Source organism: Macaca nemestrina, chromosome 17 (assembly GCF_043159975.1).
Source record: "Macaca nemestrina isolate mMacNem1 chromosome 17, mMacNem.hap1, whole genome shotgun sequence".
In the NCBI taxonomy this organism is placed as follows: domain Eukaryota; kingdom Metazoa; phylum Chordata; class Mammalia; order Primates; family Cercopithecidae; genus Macaca; species Macaca nemestrina.
The window spans coordinates 8375544-8390683 of NC_092141.1; the positions used below are offsets into that span (position 1 = coordinate 8375544).

The window sequence follows — 15140 nt, forward strand, 5'->3', positions numbered from 1 at the left end:
GTTTGGGGGTGATATGGAAGGGACAGAGCCCCAGATACACTGTCAAGGCCAGGGGTCGTGCTATTGCTATTGGATTGTGGGGGCGGCAGTAGCAGAGTAGAAATGAGGGCATGTGTGACCCACGCAGATGAGAGGCCCAGGAGGATTCATCTCAGAGAGGGGGCTCTCACCCAGCAGCCCGTTCCCACCCCACCCCACCTAGGCTGTGGCTCAAAGGAACTCCCCAAGTTTAGATCAATGGTGGAGGTGGGGGAAGGAGTGGGATGACAGTGTTCACCTGGAAGTGACTGAGAGAATGTGTTCTGCAGGCAGGTAGAATAGAGACCCAAATAGAGGGAAGTCAAACGATAGAAAAATAATGTATTTGCGTAACTCAGATTTGGCTTCTTCACGTACCTGCTGTGGTAATTGACTGATGAATTTCTAGGGCACACCCCCAAGACTCATTCAAAGGATGTAGGGGCTCAAGGTGATTGTGATGTAGGCAACAGAGACCACACTTTCATAAAGGCTTTCTTTTATTTTTAATTTTTATTTATTATTATTTATTTATTTATATTTGAGACAAAGTTTCGCCCTTGCTGCCCAGGCTGGAGTGCAATGGCGTGATCTCGGCTGACTGCAACCTCCACCTCCTGGGTTCAAGTGATTCTCCTGCCTCAGACTCCCAAGTAGCTGGGATTACAGGAGTGCACCACCATGCCTTTCTAATTGTTTTGTACTTTTAGTAGAGATGGGATTTCACCATGTTGGCCAGGCTGGTCTCGAACTCCTGACCTCAGGTGATCCACCCACCTTGGCCTCCCAAGGTGTTGGGATTACAGGCATGAGCCACCACGCCCGGCCTTATTTTGTAATTTTTTTTTTCTTCAATTACTGGTTTAGAAGTTGGGATGAAAGGAGGCTGGGTCATGCCCACACTGACTCATGAACTCGCTCCATCCACGTGAGTCAAACCTGACTGAACTTATAATTAATTTCAGAGGCCTGTGTGTCCCTCAGTGCAGCTTGTGAAGTAAAGGCCTTCTAATGAGTAATGGAAAGGCTAGCCCCCCACCATTGCAATCAGCTGTGACGTCTGGTGAACCCTCCAAGCCAGAAGGTTCTCAGAGCTGCCTGTCTAGCTCTGGGCTCCTGGAAGGAGGGGACACTCCAGGGACCCACTGTGTACCAGACAGTTGGCATGGATTGCCACGTGTGCTCAATTTTTTATTTTTATTTATTTTTGAGACAAAGTCTCACTCTTTTACCAGACTGGAGTGCAGTGGCGCGATCTCGGCTCACTGCAACCTCTGCCTCCTGGGTTCAAGAGATTCTCCTGCCTCAGTCTCCTGAGTGCCTGGGATTACAGGCGTCCACCACCATGCCTGGCTAATTTTTCTATTTTTAGTAGAGACAGGATTGTGCCATGTTGGCCAGGCTGGTCTCAAACTCCTGACTTCAGGTGATCCGCCCACCTTGGCCTCCCAAAGTGCTGAGATTACAGGTGTGAGCCACCGCGCCCAGTCTTTTAAATTAGTTTTTTTGAGACAGTCTCCCTCTGTCACCCAAGCTGGAGTGCAGTGGCACAAGCTTGGCTCACTGCAATCTCTGCTGATTTTTCTGTTTTTAGTAGAGACAGGGTTGCGCCATGTTGGTCAGACTGGTCTCAAACTCCTGACTTCAGGTGATTTGCCCACCTTGGCCTCCCGAAGTGCTGGGATTACAGGCGTGAGCCAATGCACCCGGTCAAGAATGTGTCTTTTTGTATTAAAGGATAATGTTAACACATAAATTGGTATCTTTTTAATATGCAAAGTTCTCTCTGAACAAGTATCAAGCAGTGCCAGGAACGAGGCAGGCAAATGAACAATAAACGGTGGTGAGCGCATAGCAGGCAGATAGACCGCTAATGGGAAGGTTGGGTTTGGGCAGGACCTACGTGCCCAGTATCCTGTAAGGATGGTCCTAGTTGGGCTGGCGAAGCACTGATCACTTGTTACTGGTTTGACCAGGGAACCAGCTCCTGTCATTGCAGCAGAGCAGGCCCAGGCCCCTGGCCACTGGGAAGCAGGGCAGTGTGGGTGGTGGGGTGCCATATGCCAGAGCCCTATATGGGTGGGAGAAGACATAGGCAGATTACAGTCTCCTGGATTGGGTGCCTGAAAGGACTCCTGGTTCCAGTCCCTCACTCTCCAACCCTCCATTCATTAGAGATTCACCGGGTTTAACAAGCCCCTGTTTTGAAAGGGGGAGGAGTTCCCCTCCAGATAAAGAAGTTGTCAAGAACCCACATCTTCCTTTTTATTTATTTATTTATTTATTTATTTATTTATTTATTTATTTATTTTGAGACAGAGTCTTATTCTGTCCCCCAGGCCGGAGTGCTATGGTGCCATCTTCCGCCTCCCGGGTTCAAACAGCTCTCCTGCCTCAGCCTCCTGAGTAGCTGGGATTACAGGCGCCTGCCATTAAGCCTGGCTGATTTTTGTATTTTTAGTAGAGACGGGGTTTCACCATGTTGGGCAGGCTGGTCTTGAACTCCTGACCTCAGGTGATCCGCCTGCCTCGGCCTCCCAAAGTGCTGGGATTACAGGCATGAGCAACTGCGCCTGGTTGACATTTTATTACCTTCCATTTATATGCCAAGTCTAGAGTCTGGCAGATAGCGGTGTTCAATAAACATTTGTTGAATTGAGTCAACTGATTTGGCCTAACAGACAGGAGACTTGGGTTCTACTCCCAGCTCTCCCACTCTGCATGGTGTCCTGGAGCAAATGCCTTTCTCCTGGGGCCTCATTTTTCTCATTTGTTAAGTGAGGGCTCTTTCATTCTACAATGGCAGGCATTGTGCTGGTATCAGAAGTTACAATAATAAACACAAAAAGAGATTGTTAAAACAGCATGATCTTTGCTGTGATGGACTTAATGACCAAGACACTTGCCAACCCTCCTCAAACAGATTAAACCAAAAAGAAGAATCTTGTAACTAGAACACAGCTAGAAACAGCAGGATCCAGGTCCTCAAAAGATGCCATCGGGAATCTGCTTCTCTGTTCTTCAGCTATGCTTGCCTCTGGCATAGCTTCATTTCCACACAGGCAACATAAGCAGCTGCAGGCTCACATTTGTTTAAAATGTTATAGTTATATATATATTTATATCTATTTTATAGAGATGGGGGTCTCACCGTGTTTTCCGGGCTGGTCTCAAACTCCTGGCCTCAAGTAATCTTCCAGCCTTGGCCTCCCAAAGTGCTGGGATTACAGGTGTGAGCTACCATGCCCCGCCCCAAAAATGTTATAGTTTTTAAATTTTTATTTGTTTTTTCAGAGACATGGTCTCACTCTGTCACCTAGGAGGGAGTGGAGTGGCACAATCAAAGCTCACTGCAGCCTCGAAGTGATCCTCCTGGGCTCAAGTGATCCTCCCACCTTAGCCTCCCAAATAGCTGGGACCACAGGCAGAGACCCCCACATCCACATCCAGCTAATTTTTAAAATTTTTTATTTTTTTTTATTTTTATTTTTTAATTTTTTTTTTTTTGAGACGGAGTCTCGCTCTGTCACCCAGGCTGGAGTGCTGTGGCCGGATCTCAGCTCACTGCAAGCTCCACCTCCCGGGTTCACGCCATTCTCCTGCCTCAGCCTCCTGAGTAGCTGGGACTACAGGCGCCCGCCACCTCGCCCGGCTAGTTTTTTTTTTTTTTGTATTTTTTAGTAGAGACAGGGTTTCACCGTGTTAGCCAGGATGGTCTCGATCTCCTGACCTCGTGATCCGCCCGTCTCGGCCTCCCAAAGTGCTGGGATTACAGGCTTGAGCCACCGCGCCCGGCCAATTTTTAAAATTTTTTATAGAGATTATGTTTGTCTCATAATGTTGCCTTGGCTGGTTTCACACTCCTTGGGCTCAAACAGTCCTTCTGCCTTGGCCTCCCAAAGTTCTGGGATTACAAGTGTGAGCCACTGCACCCAACCTTGTATATTAAACACACACATGTGCGCACACGCGCACACACACACACACACACACACACACAATTTATGTTCAAAATATCAAAAGTTCAAAAGAGCACATGGAGAAAGTTTCTTCCCCACCCTGTATCCCTGCCACTCAATCTGCTTTCTCACAACAGCCAAAACTTCCAGTTGCCTGAGCCTCCTTTCAGAGATGATCCATGCATATGTAAGCAATCATGCTTGTAGTTTTCGCCTTTTTTACACCAATGTGTAAAAAACTACATGCACTTTTCTGCACCTTGCTTTTGTCACTTAATGTATCTTGTACATTGTTCCATTATACTGAATAAAATGCACTTTCTTCTGGTGGCATAGTATTCCACAGTATGGATGTATCAGAATGTAACCAATCCTCTACTGGCAGACATTTAGGTTGTTTCTAGCCTTTTGCCAATACAAGCAAAGCTGCAAAAAATAACCTACACATTCCCCTTTCACCTGTGTGCAAATATGTAGGGCTAATTCTTAGACATGAAAATACCAGTCAGGTGTGGTGGCTCACACCTGTATTCCCAGCTACTTGGGAGGCTGCAGTGGTATGGTCACTTTAACCTAGGATTTCCAAGGCTTCAGTGAGCCATGATCATACCACTGCACTCCAACCTGGGCAAGAGAGTGAGACCCTGTCTCAAAAACAATAAAATAACAAAAATAAATCCTAGGTCAAAGGAATAGGTGTTTGTGATTTTGATTTTCATGGGAATTGCTAAATTGCTCTCCATAAACATGTTACCAGCTTTTATTCCCACCAATGAATAGGCAAGGCCTGTTTGCCCACACCCCCTCCAACACTCTATGAAACTTTTTGGTGATTACAAATATGCTAAGTTGAAACATGGTCTGCATTTCTCATTGATGAATGAGGTTAGGCATCTTTTCATATAGTTGAGAGTTTTTTGTATTTCCTTACCAGTGAAATTTCTGTAGAAAAGTTTTGTACAGTTTTATTGGGTTGTTGGTATTTTTCTTGTAAATCTGTCGATTTATATATGTCAAAATTAGTCCTTTCTCTGCAATATGAATTAAAAATATTTCCCCTGGATTATCATCTATTCTTTAACTTTTGCTTATTTTTTTTACTATGCATAGTTTTAACATTCTAATATATATATATATATATATATATATATATTTTTTTTTTTTTTTTTTTTTTTTTGAGACGGAGTCTCGCTCTGTCGCCCAGGCTGGAGTGCAGTGGCCGGATCTCAGCTCACTGCAAGCTCCGCCTCCCGGGTTTACGCCATTCTCCTGCCTCAGCCTCCCGAATAGCTGGGACTACAGGCGCCCGCCACCTCGCCCGGCTAGTTTTTTGTATTTTTTTTAGTAGAGACGGGGTTTCACCGTGTTAGCCAGGATGGTCTCGATCTCCTGACCTCGTGATCCGCCCGTCTCGGCCTCCCAGAGTGCTGGGATTACGGGCTTGAGCCACCGCGCCCGGCCTTTTTTTTTTTTTTTTGAGACAGAGTCTGGCTCTGTCGCCCAGGCTGGAGTGCAGTGGCCTGATCTCCGCTCACGGCTAGCTCCGCCTCCTGGGTTCACGCCATTCTCCTGCCTCGGCCTCCCGAGTAGCTGGGACTACAGGCGCCGCCACCACACCTGGCTAATTTTTTGTATTTTTAGTAGAGACGGGGTTTCATCATGTTAGCCAGGATGGTCTCGATCTCCTGACCTCGTGATCTGCCCGCCTCAGCCTCCCAAAGTGCCAGGATTACAGGCGTGAGCCACCACGCCTGGCCAACATTCTAATATATATTTAAGTGTGTGAGTGTTTTCATTTATGCCTTCAGTGTTTTATTACCATACTTTGAGACTTTGAGAACAGCCGGGGCAACAAAGCGAGACCCCGTCACTACAAAAAAGTTAAAAAATTAGCTGGGTGTGTTTTTACCTGCCTGTGGTCCTAGCTACTCTGGAGGCAGAGGTGGGAGGATTGCTTGAGCCCAGAAGGTCAAGGCTGCAGTGAGCTGTGATGGCAACACTGCACTCCAACCTGGGTGACAGAGTAAGACTCTGCCTCAAAACAAAACAAAATAAAAAAGCCATCAAAGTTAGCCAGTAGTGGCAGTGGGTGCCTGTAATCCCAGCTACTAGGGAGGCTGAGGTGGGAGGATCACTTGAGCCTGGGGCAGTTGAGGCTGCAGTGAGCCATGATCATGCCACTGCATGCCAGCTTGAGCCACATGGCAAGACCCTGTCTCAGAAATAATAATAATAATAATAATAATAATAATAATAATAATAGGACTGAGCACGGTGGCTCACATCTGCAATCCCAGCACTTTGGGAGACTGAGGTGGGCAGATCACCTGAGGTCAGGAGTTCGAGACCAGCCTGGCCAACATGGTGAAACCCCCCCAGTCTCTTCTACAAATACAAAAATTAGCCAGGTGTGGTGGCACGCGCCTGTAATCCCAGCGACTTGGGAGGCTGAGGCAGGAGAATAGCTAGAACCTGGGACGCGGAGGCGCCAGTGAGCTGAGACTGCACCATTGCACTCCAGCCTGGGCAACAGAGGGAGACTGTCTCAAAAAAAAGAGAAAAAGAAAAAGAAAAGGAGGAAAGAAGGGAGAGAGAAGGGGAGGGGAGGGGATGGGAGGGGAGGAGAGGGGAGGGGAGAGGAGGGGAGGGGTGGGGAGGGGAGAGGAGGGGAGGGGAGGGGAGGGGAGGGGAGGGAAAGTTAAAAACAAAAATACAAAAATCAGCCAGACGTGGCAGTGTGTGTCTGTAGTCCCAGCTACTTGGGAGGCTAAGGCAGGAGAATCGCTTGAACACGGGAGGCGGAGGTTGCAGTGAGTCGAGATCCCACCACTGCACTCCAGCCTGGCGACAGAGTGAGACTCCATCTCAAAAAGAAAAACGAAAAAAAAAATTTAAGTTATTCAAAATATAAAGGTTAAAAGTTCCAAGATTTATTTGAATACTTTCATGGTTTTGTATTTGTTTTTTAGACAGAGTCTCCCTCTGTCACCCAGGCTGAAGTGCAGTGGGCGATCTCGGCTCACTGCAACCTCCGTCTCCCGGGTTCAAGCGATTCTCCTGCCTCAGCCTCTAGAGTAGCTGGGATTATAGGCACACGCCACCATGGCCGACTAATTTTTGTATTTTTACAGTGCTGAGATTAAAGGCATGAGCCACTGCACCCAGCCTAATTATTTTATTTTATAGCATGCTTTTATTTCCAGGAAGAGTCCAGGCTTCTCTTTTCCCAAAAGTTCCAGCAATAGTCCTATGTTGTCAAGGTTTATGCTTGAACCAGTCACCACGCCCAGGAAAACAGAATGAGTCTAGAGAGGAATGGTAGGGAAGGAGTGGCTGTCAGCCTCTTCCTAACCATGGAGACTAAGAATAAGGGAGGGTCTCCCGAAAGAAAATGGTAGTGCTGCTGGGCGCCATGGCTCACGCCTGTAAACCCAGCACTTCAGAAGGCCAAGGCTGGCGGATCATGAGGTCAGGAAATCGAGACCAGCCTGATCAACATGGTGAAACCTCGTCTCTACTAAAAATACAAAAAATAGCCGGGCTTGGTGGCAGGCGCCTGTAATCGCGGCTACTCAGAAGGCTGAGGCAGGAGAATCGCTTGAACTCGGGAGGCCGAGGTTGCAGTGAGCCGAGATTGCGCCATCGCACTCCAGACTGGGTGACAGAGCGAGACGCTGTCAAAAAAGAGAAAGAAGAGAAAAGAAAAGAAAAGAAAGAAAATGGTGGTGCTATTACCAGAAATAAAGGATGGATACTGAACTGGCAAAAACAGCAGATATCCACTATGATGGGAGAATCCCAAGACCCAAATCAACTCAGGGAAAAGGCACTGAGCAGTTACCACAGGCCTGACACTCTGCTACCCTTCTCCCCTGACAGATAACTGGATTGTCTCAGTTAATTCTCTCAGCGATCCCATGAGATATTGTTGTGAACCGATCTGAGCCAATCTGTCCCTTTGGTGGGTATCAATAGCATTTCCCCACCGCCTGGTAGAAGTTGCAGATGCAGGAGAATTCTGCTGCACATACGAATATCTACCACAGAAAATTAGCAAGCAGGTTCAAAACGGTTCATGCAGCCTTGATGAAGTCCCTGAACCCTGCAGGAAAAGGTCACCTGAGGCAGACACAGCAATCCCCCAGACACAAACTTGCTACTCACATAAAAAGTATGAGTGTGGCCGGGCGCAGTGTAATCCCAGCACTTTGGAAGGCCGAGGCAGGTGGATCACGAGGTCAGGAGTTCGAGACCAGCCTGGCCAACATGGCGAAACCCCATCTCTGCTAAAAATACAAAATTTAGGAGGGTGCAGGGGCTGGCACTTGTAATCCCAGCTACTCGGGAGGCTGAGGCAGGAGAATCGCTTGAACCAGGGAGGCGGAGGTTGCAGATCGCGCCACTGCACCCCAGCCTGGGCGACAGAACAAGACTCCATCTCAAAAAAAAAAAAAAATTATGAGTGTGGATGAGGGAACTGAGGCAGAGAGAGGGCAAGTGACCTCCTGATAAGAGAAAAAAACGCACTGGGACCCCGGCAGGCAGTCTGGCTGCAGAGGTTATTCCTATAGTCCTGGCCCTGGGCTAGGGCTCACATAAGCGAGCTGAGATCTGGAAACCAGCAGCATCTAGTTGATGTTTGAAAACAAGAGATGGATGAAGTGACCCGAAGAGTAGTGATCACCAGCACTTTTGGGGCAAGCAGAGGAGACAACCCAGTATTATGTCCCCAGTAACTGACACACTGCAGGTACTCTAAGTATTCATTGAATGAACATAAAAAGGAACAACCAGAACAGTACAGTAGTAGGCAAACCAGGGGAACCACTGTTTCAAAACTAAGGGAGAAAAAAGTGCAAAAGAGGGGAGTGGGCCAAATGCGGTGGCTCATGCCCATAATCCTAGCACTTTCGGAGGCCTAGTGGGGAGGATGGCTTGAGCCCAGGAGTTTGGAACCAGCCTGGGCAACACAGTGAGACCCTGTCTCTATAGAAAATGTTAAAACTTAACCAGGTGTGGTGGTGCTCACATATAGTCCCAGCTACTTGGGAGGCTGAGGCAGGAGGATCATCTGAGCCTGGGAGTTCGAGGCTGCAGTGAGCTATGATCCCACCACTGCACACTACACTCTAGCCTGGGCAGCAGAGTAAGACTGTCTAAAAAAAAAAAAAAAAAAAAAAAGAGGGGGTGGTCAACGTACCATATGCTGAAGAGAGGTCAAACTCAAACTCAAGTCTGAAAAGTGACTCTGGATTTGGGAAGCAGAAGTCATTGGTGATGATCAGTTTCTTGGGGGTGTACTGGTAGATTTTTTTTTTTTTTTTTTTTTTTTTTTGAGACGGAGTCTCACCCTGTTGCCCAGGCTGGAGTGCAGTGGCGCGATCTCGGCTCACTGCAAGCTCCACCTCCCGGGTTCCCGCCATTCTCCTGCCTCAGCCTCCTGAGTAGCTGGGACTACAGGCGCCCGCCACCGCGCCCGGCTAATTTTTTTTTTTTTTTTTGTATTTTTAGTAGAGACGGGATTTCACTGTGGTCTCGATCTCCTGACCTTGTGATCCGCCCGCCTCGGCCTCCCAAAGTGCTGGGATTACAGGCTTGAGCCACCGCGCCCGGCCAGGTAGATTTTTAACAACCAACTCTCCAAAAACAAATGTATCCATGTATATACATAAGTGTATGATAAATTGTACTGGTATAAAGTATGGATAGCACAAAATTTACAAATAAAAAGGCCAGACGCAGTGGCTCACGCCTGTAATTCCAGCACTTTGGGAGGCTGATCACCTGAGGGTGATCATCAGGGCAGATCACCTGAGGTCAGGAGTTCAAGACCAGGCTGGCCCACATGGTGAAACCCAGTCTCTATTAAAAATACAAAAAATAGCCGAGCATCGTGGCACCTGCCTATAATCCCAGCTACTTGGGAGGCTGAGGCAGGATAATCTCCTGAACTTGGGAGGCGGAGGTTACAGTGAGCGGAGATCAGTGCAGTGCACTCCAGCCCTGGCGACAGACCAAGACCCTGCCTCAAAACAAACAAACAAACAAACAAACAAACAAAAAACCGTTCCTATTGAATGAGTATCATCCTAAGGGGAACCATCCTATGCACTAGATTACAGATTTTTACTGATGAGCAGTGTTTCTTGAGAAGAGGTGAAGAGTCAAAGTATCAAACATCAAAGAACAATGGGAGTCCATTTGCACAATCCTACCTCGTAAGTTCCAGTAAGCAACAAATACAACTCACAATTTTCAAAACCAGATAAATTTGGCGAGATCACAAAATAGCGAAATACAAAAACTATTCCCCACACCGCATGATAACTATGTTAACTAAACTAACAATCAACACAACAGAAACATAAGTGATCGTCAGGAAGAATCAGATAGGAGCAATCAGGGTGTTGCAAGTCCTGATTACGCAGAGACGTTAATCACGTTTCATGCATTCTCCAATCATCATGTTCTAATCTGCCCTCCAAAAGAGGAACAGGTAAGGATTATCCCACCTGACGATATTTCTGAAGAGCCGACATTCCGCACTCAGTCAAAAAGATTCCGTTATCAGCTAGGGTGAGTTCACGACGCGTTGGTATAAGTAACCCTACTATTTAGCATCCTTCCAGTTGTATTGCCATATTTGCTTGCACATTTTTAAAAAAATTTTTTCATTCGGCTGCCGAAAAGGAATAAATTTCTTTTTCCCAGAATGCTCCGATCATTTACGTGCTGGGCGTTCTAACTGTAAGCACTTTCTATTTACATATCTCCGCCCACTCCCTTCCGCCAGACAACTACCGTAATAACCAAAATAGAAGCGATACCAAGTATCTTACGGTCTGCAGAACTAGAAAATAACGTTGCTTCTTTTTTTTTCTTCAGTAGTTTCGCCATCTCAATTGTGCCCTGAAAACTGTATATGTCTTAATCTTACTACAAAACATATTTTATTACAAACCACTAAATACAATGCGGATAATCCCAGACTCAAGACGTAATTATTCCAACACATATCCTCCAGCAGAAGCAGTTTCCGAGGGGAGGACCGAAGCCTATGCCTTCCTTCTTCCAGGAATACGAAGCGGCCCTTGCCCCTGTAGCCTTCGTCCTTAGGTTCCCGTCATGAAGGTGCTCAGAAAGGTTTCTTTTTCAGCCCAAAGACGGTGACGAATAAAGTCATTTCAGTGACAGCTGGAAGGGCACTACCGAGGCAAGTGGTAGATTCAGAAACCCTTTCAATATAAATACCCAAATCTCCAAACCAGAGACCCCACCCCTGAAAGTGTAGGACAGGTGGCATGGGGTAGGGAATGAAAATTCAAAAGACTACAGGATGTTAAGTGGATCTGGTATCTCACACATAGAGGAAAGGGCTGGGTGGGGGAAAAACCCTCAGGTTTAGGGTCAGCCTTCCTCCCTCATTCCCGAATATTGGATGCTACCACACCTGCAGAAGACAAAAATGTACCAATACATAGTGCACTCCCAACGCTCGAATATGAAGAAGGACAGGGCCACGGATGCACTACAGTGAGCCCCAATGGCTTGGGAAGGCACCAGAGTTAAGGAAAGTCTTTGGATCGACAGATAGTGAGGGGTCAGAAAAGGCCAAAGGCCAGTGGTGGGGTTGGCATCTGCATTCAGGTTCATCGTTTGCTCCCTCACCATATTGCAAGGGCTAGAGTCAGCATCCCCGACTTCTGAATTTTAGGACAGTCATGTGAGGAGAGACCAGAAGTGACTGCGCAGATGGGATCTCAGGCTACCCTACCCCATATCTAGGGGCCAGCCTGGATCCTTCAGATGAGAGGTAAGAGTAGGCTCTCCTGCTATGCCACACAGGAGTGCTGACAGCGACTTGATATGCGCTGGAATCAGCCTCCAGTGTCCTGGTCCTCCTGGTCTACAATTCTCTGACCCCTGTGCCTGGCTTCCGTTGCCTCTTCTGAGTTCCCAATGTGCTTTATATCTTTCGTTTTTTGCCAGAGTCTTGCTCTGTCGCCCAGGCTGGAGTGCAGTGGCACGATCTCAGCTCACTGCAACCTCTGCCTCCTGGGTTCAAGCAATTCTCCTTCCTCAGCCTCCTGAGTAGCTGGGATTACAGGAGTGCACCGCCACGCCCGACTAATTTCTGTATTTTTAGTACAGACAGGGTTTCACTATGTTGGTCAGGCTGGTCTTGAACTCCTGACCTCAGGTGATCCACCTGCCTCGGTCTCCCAAAGTGCTGGCATTACAGGCGTGAGCCATCGCACCCTGCCTGTGCTATCTTTACACACTCCCATAGCACACTGCTTATCACACTGAATTACAAATGTGTATCTACCTCCTCCTCATGGTTAAAAAAAAAAAAAGTGGAGTTTTTATTATTACTATTTATTTTGTAGACACGGGGTCTAACTATGTTGCCTCCTGCGCGGGCCTCCCACAGTGCTGGGATTACAGACGTGAGCCAACGTGCCTGGCCAAAAACTGTATTTTACTCTCATTTCGGAATTTTACGTGCCTAGTAAACAGCAGGATTTAGCACATGGTTGAAGATCTTTGAACTGGAGAGACTGGCTACAGCAGACACTATTGTGTCAGGTGGCTGAAGGGAGTCCTGATAGAAATGGGTCGTGTGGGAAAGGTGGGCAGGCAGAAAGGATACAGATGAGGCTCTGGGTGCTGTTGAACATGGAGACTCCTGAGAGGAAACCGGCCAGCTCCACTGCAAAGAGGCCCAGGGTGACAGAAAGCGCGGCCACCAGCCTGCAGAGAGGAAGTGGACTGGCCCAGGCCTTTGGACTTCTTCTAAGACCCCTCCACTCCCACCACCTCTTCGTTCTGGCCACCCCGTCCCAAGAGCTCACTGAATGTCCTGCTTGTCATACTCCTCGGGGGTGAACCTGAGAGGCAGGCAGGCCTGAATGTTGCTGTCCTGGGAGCAGGGCAGAGAGGAAGAGAAGTGAAAAAGGGGCAGGCTGCTGGGCAGGCCTAGGGGCGGCGGAACACGAGAAAACCCAAGTGGGTAAGACACTGGGAGAGGGGCAGGGTGGGGCGGGGACGACTCCGAGATGGGAATGGGGGCGGACGGAGGGCAGCCGTGGGTCTTACCCGGGACCAGAATAAGGTGATGACGACCACCAGATGCGCCAGGAGCGTCAGGAAGCGAGAGGGCACAAGCCCTGAGACCCGGCCCATGGCCCTTGGGAACAAGAGCGGCGGTCTCTGAGGCTGGAAGTTCAGAGACTGCGACTCCCGCAAGTCCACCAGCAAGCGGACAAATCTAGACGAACTCCTCCTTTCCGCCAGCTCAGGCACCGCCCAGTTGCCTTGGTAACCGCGTACGCGGGCGTGCTGCCGCGTTCTCGGAAAACCTCGCGAGAGCAGTACATTCTCCATCTGCTGTGGGTCTTTCAGGGCTAACTCAGGTCAGGGGTACCCGAAGGAGCTTCTAACCCAATGGCTGGGTACCCGTGCGCAGCCAGGCCCTTTGTTTCTCAGAGGGTGAGGGGTGGCACAGCCCCGCAGCGCCCGATCTGCCCACGCAGGGCCGACGAACGGAAACCCACCCTGGCCTAGCCTGGGGACTCCTCTGCTTCCGCGGTTGCCCACGCCGGGAGCGGCCCCCAGCCCCAGCTACGCTGCCCAGTTGTGGATCACTTGAGATCACTCCCACCGCCACGCCGGGCTGAGGTCCCCGCCATGCCGAAGACTCACACCCGCTCCCCTTCCTCCTCTCCTCATGCCTTTAACTTCCCACCAAGCTGGGCCTGAGAAACAAGGGACCCGAACGTGGAGAGGCCGGTGTTCCTGGACTGCTCGGCAGTTACAGATTGTCACAGAGCCCCTGGTTGTCTGAGGACCCTAGGCCTGAACCTTCCTTGAGGAAGACTGATTTCTCTCAGACTACTTTGCTCAGTTTGGTGAAGGATTTGCAGAGTGCAAAAAGTGGTCAGCGTCCTTAAACTAGCGTGGGAATAAGAGCAAAGCAAGGTGGCTGGAAAGGTGGGAGTGGACGAAGGGAATGGTACCGTCCCTGCGTCTCTGGGAGGCTTGGAGCCTACGGGAAGGGAAACTCAACTTAGATTTCTTTATCTCTTGGAGGTGCTGGACCTCCGACATTGCCCAGCTACAGTCCAGGAAGCTCTTATCACCGGCGACGTCATGACCTTTGGGCCTCAGCGCAGGTCCCTGCAGATCTGAAAGTTCTTCTCTAATTGCTCAGTCAAGTCCCATCCTCAAGGAAACTCCCGGCCCATTTCCCAGGAGAACAATATCTTCCTACTTCCCACTCGACATCTCAGTGCCTTTAGCCAGACTAAAGTACAAGCCCAAGAGGCATTTCTCATTCCTTCAACAAATATTTTTATATATTTATTTATTACCTAGTAATAGTATTCTAGTCAGGGAGATCAACAACAGACATGCAAACAAATAAATCCGTAAGATAATAGGTGCTACAAACAGGGATACGCGGGCCAGGCACAGTGGCTCACGCCTGTAATCCCAGCGCTTTGGGAGGCCCAGGAGGGCAGATCATCTGAGGTCAGGAGTTCGAGACAAGCCTGACCAACATGCTGAAACCCCATCTCCACTAAAAATACAAAATTAGCCGGATGTGGTGGCGCGTGCCTGTAATCCCAGCTACTCGATTACTACTACTCGATTAGCTACTAAGGCAGTGGAATCGCTTGAACCCGGGAGGTGGAGGTTGCAGTGAGCCGTGCCATTGCACTCCAGCCTCTGCAACAAGAGCACAACTCCGTCTCAAAAAAAAAAAAAAAAAAAGGAAACGCTAGAATTATAATTCTATAAAAGTAGGGCATTTATAATTCTATAAAAATAGGGCATTTATTCTTAAACTTTATTTTAGAAACTTTGGCCAGAAATTGACCGGGAGTGGTGGTTCGCGCATATAATCCCCGCACTTTGGGAGACCGAGGCAGGGAGATCACCTGAGGGCAGGAGTTTCAGACCAGCCTGGCCAACATGGTGAAACCCCATCTCTACTGAAAAAAAAAAAAGCCGGGTATGGTGGCGCGCGCCTGTAATCCCAGCTATTCAGGAGGCTGAGGGAAGGAGAATTGCTTGAACTCGGGAGGCGGAGGTTGCAGTGAGCCAAGATCGTGCCACTGCACTCCCGCCTGGGAAACAGAGCAAGACTTAGTCTCAAAA

General features: G+C 48.6%; 1 protein-coding gene and 1 non-coding gene across 5 annotated transcripts; both read right to left on the minus strand.

Moving 5' to 3' along the window:
• Positions 1–10361: 10361 nt before the first annotated feature.
• LOC112425329 (U8 small nucleolar RNA) lies at positions 10362–10496 on the minus strand. Its single transcript, XR_003016392.1, has one exon. It is a non-coding gene; the product is annotated as a U8 small nucleolar RNA (small nucleolar RNA).
• Positions 10497–10908: 412 nt separating this feature from the next.
• On the minus strand, positions 10909–13299 carry LOC105473917 (transmembrane protein 107). 4 transcript variants are annotated; one of them, XM_011728136.3, is made up of 5 exons: positions 13077–13299; positions 12833–12900; positions 12631–12749; positions 11449–11524; positions 10909–11182 (listed from the first exon to the last, which is right to left on the minus strand). In XM_011728136.3, the coding sequence occupies exons 1-5, from the start codon at positions 13161–13163 to the stop codon at positions 11113–11115; spliced, it is 420 nt and encodes a 139-aa protein (XP_011726438.1). In that variant the 5' UTR covers positions 13164–13299; the 3' UTR covers positions 10909–11112. The 4 variants fall into 4 exon arrangements, with proteins under 4 accessions (XP_011726438.1, XP_011726420.1, XP_011726444.1 ...); XM_011728118.3 differs by having other exon boundaries at positions 11428–11524; positions 13077–13298; XM_011728142.3 differs by having other exon boundaries at positions 12631–12731; positions 13077–13296.
• Positions 13300–15140: the final 1841 nt, after the last annotated feature.

Bases quoted from the DNA above. Each gene is read 5' to 3' on its own strand.
- LOC105473917 (XM_011728118.3), bottom strand. From the start codon at position 13,163: ATGGGCCGGGTCTCAGGGCTTGTGCCCTCTCGCTTCCTGACGCTCCTG. The intron at 12,901-13,076 runs GTAAGACCCACG...CCCTGCTCCCAG, and splicing joins TCACCTTATTCTGGTCCCGG to GACAGCAACATTCAGGCCTG. The intron at 12,750-12,832 runs GTGAGCTCTTGG...GGCCTGGGCCAG, and splicing joins TATGACAAGCAGGACATTCA to TCCACTTCCTCTCTGCAGGC.